Source organism: Ylistrum balloti, unplaced genomic scaffold (assembly GCF_031769215.1).
Source record: "Ylistrum balloti isolate Yb309-2 unplaced genomic scaffold, AGI_CSIRO_Ybal_v1 Utg369582, whole genome shotgun sequence".
Classification (NCBI taxonomy): Eukaryota; Metazoa; Mollusca; class Bivalvia; order Pectinida; family Pectinidae; genus Ylistrum; species Ylistrum balloti.
The window spans coordinates 339,531-346,570 of NW_026781872.1; the positions used below are offsets into that span (position 1 = coordinate 339,531).

Sequence of the window (7,040 nt, forward strand, 5' to 3'; positions counted from 1 at the left end):
CTGTGGGTCCGTTAAATGACACTATTCTTTAATTGTAACCAACGGTACGGTAGGGTTATACGTTCGCTATCACCGGTGCAGTCAGGGTTTACACGGGTGTTTACTTTTGAAGCGACCGGATCCCGGTGAGTTGCCGAAAGACGTTCCGACCTCACTGCGCATATGACATAGGTTTGGCCAATCAAAATGGATAAGCGGTGCAGGGATGGAGGTTGCATGTTGGACCATGGACTGGGTTATAATAAGGACTGCACAGTGATAAATGGGGACTAGCATGGTCGGATACACAGCCAACAATTAGGAGAGGAAATCATCTCCACTACCAGGCTCCGATAACGGTTGTCGCCAGGTACTGATAAGTAGTACCACACGTGTGCTGACAACAGTACACCAACGTTATATAATTTAGGTACGTTATCTGAACGAGATCTGTTGTCGTGGGTCGTTGTTATAGGCTTGATTGGTCACCACGTGGGGCTATTATAAGAGTAGTGTTCGAACATTAACGTTCGGATTTACTCTATACTCACAGGAACTTTATCTTACTGTTTATGTAGACATGTCTGCCACGACTTAACTTACCTAACTTTACCTTAAGTTTGTTTTGGTTTGTAACTTGTACACTCCACATCTTACACACTTGGAGAGTTAACCGAGACTGACTGCCGCAGTGGGGAGAGTTTGCGGGACTTGTCAGATGGTCTGTTTGTCGGTGGATTTGGGAAACTAACAAAAAACTATACGATCATGTATTTTCAACTGTTAAAGCCCCAGTACACGTAACATTCACCAAAAATTTAGTGTAGAATCACACATAATTATTGAGATATTCTCTAAGATGAAGTTAAAATTAAGTGATTCAAACAATAGTTACCATGACTTGTATTGATATATGAGCAGTTGAAACTCGCTATTTGTAAACACACCTCCATTTTAAACACGCCGCCATCGAAATAACGATTGTTGCCGAACCACGTCGAAAAGTTCATGACCTGATCTCGCGAGAGTTGAGGTTTCTACTTATAGAGGAAGCACATGCAGATATTTTTACGGTAAGTTTTTGTTTACAAACATTGTTTGCGAAGTCTTGTCGTAGACTTGAGGTATTCCTGTGATAAACATTCAGTTTTTGGAAATTATTAGAAGGAATAATTAGTTTGGAAAAGATACGACGCACAATTATAACGTAAAAATTCAGAACTGGCATGATGTATGATGTATGACCACGTCGTCTTTTCTTAGCTGTGTCTGCCATGTTTACACACGCGGAATATGTGCATGCGCAATGTCATCGCTACGAGCGGTAATGTATGAATTATTGTGGGTCCCACATTGTTTATTTTCCATTTTTTTTTCAATTTTTATTTAAATTGAAAACAGTTTTATTTTCTTTAATTAAAGGAAAGTATTTGTTTTGTTACATATATTACGAGGAAAATAAGATAATTCATAGTGATTTTTACTGGGGCGTTAACACTGAACGGGACTCGGTCTGCGGTGGCTCTAACATAATGTATTGCGTAAACAATCCAATGGACTAAATCAGATTGGATCACGTGATCACAATTTCTATATTTGGACATTGAGAACTTGTTAATGATAGTGTTATAGATGGGGTCTCTATTATATTGAATACGAACATCCAAGTAATACTCTTTAATCTTTGCTTCTCGTTGAAATTTCTCAGAAACATATAGCAGTCATAGACTCATCCGATTGACCAACCTACCTTCGTTAAAGCTGACAATGCAAAGTAAAAAGAATTCCATTCGAGTTTGAAAAAAAAAAAAAAAACCTTTCCCAAATGCTTCCTAGACAACCCTAAGACAACGATATCTTCCGGTCTGCCACTTAGATACGATGACCGGAAGATATCTTAGGGGGAGGTCTCGGTAACATTCTTTAAAAACATTTTTTTTTCTTTTTTCACTTATTTCAACATTGATTTTAAGCTGCATTGTCAGCTTTAAGTGTACGTGTTGCTGACAGAAAAGCTCGGTAAGTTCAGATATGAGGTCAGCACATCAGGGGTATTGCCTACTTTGATACCACGACCTCGACAGTGGGTGAGATTCCGTCCTAGCCCCTACGTTACAAAGAACTCGTATCACAGGTGTCGTGGTTAACTTTATGTAGTGATAATACAGTCTTCACCCTTGTAATCTAGCAATAATACAGGTCGGATGTTTCGACGTAGAAACACCTGATGTCTAGAAACATCTTATCGAATACGAATGAGAAGGGTAGAAGAGCGATTCCAACCTTTAACACGAAGTGCCATATGCATTGGATGTATCATCATTAGGCTTACATTAAAACATACGTTAACACTGAAGAATTAATTCAAAATAGCAAATGAGGCAAGAAAGGTTCTGCCTATCCAAACCAGACGAGGACGAAGCCTACAAACACACTACTAGTATTAGAGGAGATGATGATGTTCAGATGAATGTCATCCAGCTACTATGTGCATATTGAAGAACTTATCCAACTCGAAAGTCTTCAAGAAGCAGCTTCTGTCGTGAGCTTGTAGCTATAAAAATATGATTTTAAGAAAAATCATAGATCCATTCATTCTACTTAAGAATATAATTTGAAAAATTTGAAACGAAAATAGTTTTTTAATGTGACAATGCTAATAATGTACCAGAAAAAAAAGTATCTCAGGTGCTCATTATCTGAACACATACAATTACGTAAGGCTAGTACAAAATAACTTTGTAGTCATTGTTGCCATCTTTGGTATTACGCAACTGGGGACGGGAGATCTTCGCCTCGAATTCCCGCCATAATGTTCCTGGCTGTCAGACTGGCCATTCCATTTCTAGCCTTATAGCTGACACTTCCAATGTGGGGTGTCATTAGACAGTTCTTGAGGGAGTGTAGTGGATTATCTAGTGGAAGAGGTTCCGGGGTGGTGACATCAAGTGCAGCGCCATATATTTCACCAGTGGTCAGGGCCTCAATCAAATCATCCTGGTTGACTAGTACCCCTCGTGAAACGTTGATGAATATGGCTGGTTTCTTCATCTTTTTAAATGCAGCTTTGTTGAAAAGACCCCGATTGTTTGCATTGATCGAACAACATGCGATTACAAAATAAGAATTTTTCAGAAGTTTGTCAAATGAGACAAATTCTGCTTTTACTTCTTCTGCATATGACTTCTGACTATTCCCGGTGTACAGAAACTTAGCAACCTTGAACGCCTTGAGTCGCTTAGCAACAGCCATACCGATACGCCCCAATCCCACAATGCCAATGGTGGAGTCGGTGATCTCGTGTCCACTGAAAAATAATGCATTTTGCCAGGTTTCTTCCCCAGTCGTACAGTCGTACCGTGTACAAAAGAAACATGGCGTGACGTTTCTCAAACTACACATCTATTCTGTACTAAAAAGTAAAAAGAAAATACTAGATAGATAATCAAAGCATTTTTTAACCAGAAGAATTACGAAAGCGAAAATTCATATAGAGAATGAAATGTTATTGCCAGGAAGTAAATAGATATACTTACTACAACAGAAACAATGATATGTACTGTTACGCCAGTCACACCATGAAATATAACTCACAAAATATATCGAACTAACACGTAAGAAAATTGCCTTCTGTCAGTGACTTTAAGTTAGTAAGACATTCATATGATTTTAAGGTTTAAGTAGGAGGTGAGATGTAGACAAACTCGTCTATTTCATGTTTGTTATGTGTAAACACATTTGTTACTTTCACGGGTTTTGATCATGTCAAACTAAGAACTGGATTTATGTATACTCCACATACAGAAAACTAAAAGATTAGTATGAATTGAAAATGGCCACCATAAGGTGACAAATTTATTAGAAATTATAGGAAACATATGTAACTATTAACAAGATACATACAAATATTATAAAAAAAGTACAGTATTTATATCATTCTCACACTTAATATAAAGGTAGGGGTTCGGTAGAACAACGCCACAAAGTGACAAACATACTGTGTAAACAGTAATTTTTAAACTTCCCCACCAAAGTAGATTAAATTTAAATTAATTTGAGCAATTCTTCGAAAACAAAATGGCGCCAGTGAAATTTTTTCTCTAATGAAAGGTATCCCTTATGAGCCAGTCAGAAGGCTGGATTCCTAATGACGTCAATCGCTTAAATCTCAGCCAATCAATAACAAGCTTATATTAGGCTCCTAAGGGTTAACCTAAACAAGTAAGGGGCAACATACAGGACAATGGTTCTATATGTGTCGCCATATAAAATTAGCTATACATATAGCCAGCATTTATTGTGCGGATATTTTCCCGGATTTTCATTTCTTTGGTCGGTGTGACTGAAACAGACGTAAAATTAATAAACTGATAAACCGGAAAAAGGTTCTACTCCCCAAAGAGACATAAAAATATACCTTAATGACAATACATTAAAATAGGAAGAAACTATGCATTCCTTGTGTGGATAATGAAGCTTTCATGATTTTACCTTCCTTGAGTCAGAATGACGTATAATTTTCTGTTCTTGTAAAGCTGTGACGTTCACAATATACGCTCGTATTCCTAAAGTTTGCTGACAGAATACCCGCCTGCCTTTAGTCTACGATGTCTAAGAGAGAAAATCTACCTTTCTTACTACTAACGGTAGAATACATACCTTCCGTACGTCTATGTGGTACTAGAAGTATAATACATACCTTCCTTATGTCTATGTGGCACTGACAGTAGAATACATACCTTCCTTATGTCTATGTGGTACTAGAAGTATAATACATACCTTCCTTATGTCTATCATACCTTCCTTATGTCTATGTGGCACTGACAGTAGAATACATACCTTCCGTACGTCTATGTGGTACTAGAAGTATAATACATACCTTCCTTATGTCTATGTGGCACTGACAGTAGAATACATACCTTCCGTACGTCTATGTGGTACTAGAAGTATAATACATACCTTCCTTATGTCTATGTGACACTGACAGTAGAATACATACCTTCCTTATGTCTATGTGGCACTGACAGTAGAATACATACCTTCCTTATGTCTATGTGACACTGACAGTAGAATACATACCTTCCTTATGTCTATGTGGCACTGACAGTAGAATACATACCTTCCTGATGTCTATGAGGCACTGACAGTATAATACATACCTTCCTTATGTCTATTTGGCACTGACAGTAGAATACATACCTTCCTTATGTCTATGTGTCACTGATAGTAGAATACATACCTTCCTTATGTCTATGTGGCACTGACAGTAGAATACATACCTTCCTTATGTCTATTGTGGCACTTACAGTAGAATACATACCTTCCTTATGTCTATGTGGCACTGACAGTAGAAAACATGCCTTTCTTATGTCCATGTGGCACTGACAGTAGAATACATACCTTCCTTATGTCTATGTGGCACTGACAGTAGAATACATACCTTCCTTATGTCTATGTGGCACTGACAGTAGAATACATACCTTCCTTATGTCTATGTGGCAGTGACAGTAGAATACATACCTTCCTTATGTCTATGTGGCACCGACAGTAGAATACACACCTTCCTTATGTCTATGTGGCACTGACAGTAGAATACATACCTTCCATATATCTATGTGGCACTGACAGTAGAATACATACCTTCCTTATGTCTATGTGACACTGACAGTAGAATACATACCTTCCTTATGTCTATGTGGCACTGACAGTAGAATACATACCTTCCTTATGTCTATGTGGCACTGACAGTAGAATGCATACCTTCCTTATGTCTATGTGGCACTGACATTAGAATACATACCTTCCTTATGTCTATGTGGCACTGACAGTAGAATACATACCTTCCTTATGTCTATGTGGCACTGACAGTAGAATATATACCTTCCGTACGTCTATGTGGTACTAGAAGTATAATACATACCTTCCTTATGTCTATGTGGCAGTGACAGTAGAATACATACCTTCCTTATGTCTATGTGGCACTGATAGTAGAATACATACCTTCCTTATGTCTATGTGGCAGTGACAGTAGAATACATACCTTCCTTATGTCTATGTGGCACTGACAGTAGAATGCATACCTTCCTTATGTCTATGTAGCACTGCCAGTAGATTACATACCTTCCTTATGACTATGTGTCACTGACAGTAGAATACATACCTTCCTTATGTCTATGTGGCACTGACAGTAGAATACATACCTTCCTGATGTCTATGAGGCACTGACAGTATAATACATACCTTCCTTATGTCTATGTGGCACTGACAGTAGAATACATACCTTCCTTATGTCTATGTGTCACTGATAGTAGAATACATACCTTCCTTATGTCTATGTGGCACTGACAGTAGAATACATACCTTCCTTATGTCTATGTGGCACTGACAGTAGAATGCATACCTTCCTTATGTCTATGTGGCACTGACAGTAGAATACATACCTTCCTTACATCCATAAGGGGATATCCCTGTGTCAATATGACTTTTCAACAGGAGACATCTATGTATCTGTATTACTGTCCATCTGGGGACATCTCTGTGTCTGTATTATTGTCCATCCGGGGACACTTGTGTCAATATTACTTTCCAACAGGAGACATATATGTATATGTATTACTGTTCATCCGGGGACTTCTATATATCTGTTTTACTGTTCATCCGGGGACATCTATGCGTCTGTTTTACTGTGCATCCGGAGACATCTATGCGTCTGTTTTACTGTGCATCCGGGTACACTTCTGTGTCAATATTACTTTCCTACAGGAGACATCTCTATGTCTGTATTACTGTCCATCCGTCGACATCTCTGTGTCTGTATCGTTTTCCATTCGGGAACATCTATGTATCTGTATTACTGTCCATCCGGGGACACCTCTATGTTAATGTGACTTTCCAACAGGAGACATTTTTGCATCCTTATAAGTTTACAACCGGGGACGTCTATTTATCTATAAAAAGTTTACAACCAGAGACATCTATTTATCTATATAAGTTGACACCCAGCGACATCTATGTTTCCTTATAAGTTTACAGCCGGCTACATCTATTTATCTGTATAAGTT

The 7,040-nt window shown here is 38.2% G+C and overlaps 1 protein-coding gene across 1 annotated transcript; it reads right to left on the minus strand.

Annotated features, from left to right (window-relative positions):
* Positions 1-2,745: 2,745 nt before the first annotated feature.
* LOC132543498 (glyoxylate reductase/hydroxypyruvate reductase-like) lies at positions 2,746-3,381 on the minus strand. The gene has a single exon (XM_060207010.1). It carries the CDS (start codon positions 3,379-3,381, stop codon positions 2,746-2,748), a length of 636 nt encoding a protein of 211 aa, XP_060062993.1.
* Positions 3,382-7,040: the final 3,659 nt, after the last annotated feature.

Excerpts from the sequence above, each read along its gene's own strand:
- LOC132543498 (XM_060207010.1), bottom strand. The coding sequence starts at position 3,381 with ATGTGTAGTTTGAGAAACGTCACGCCATGTTTCTTTTGTACACGGTAC.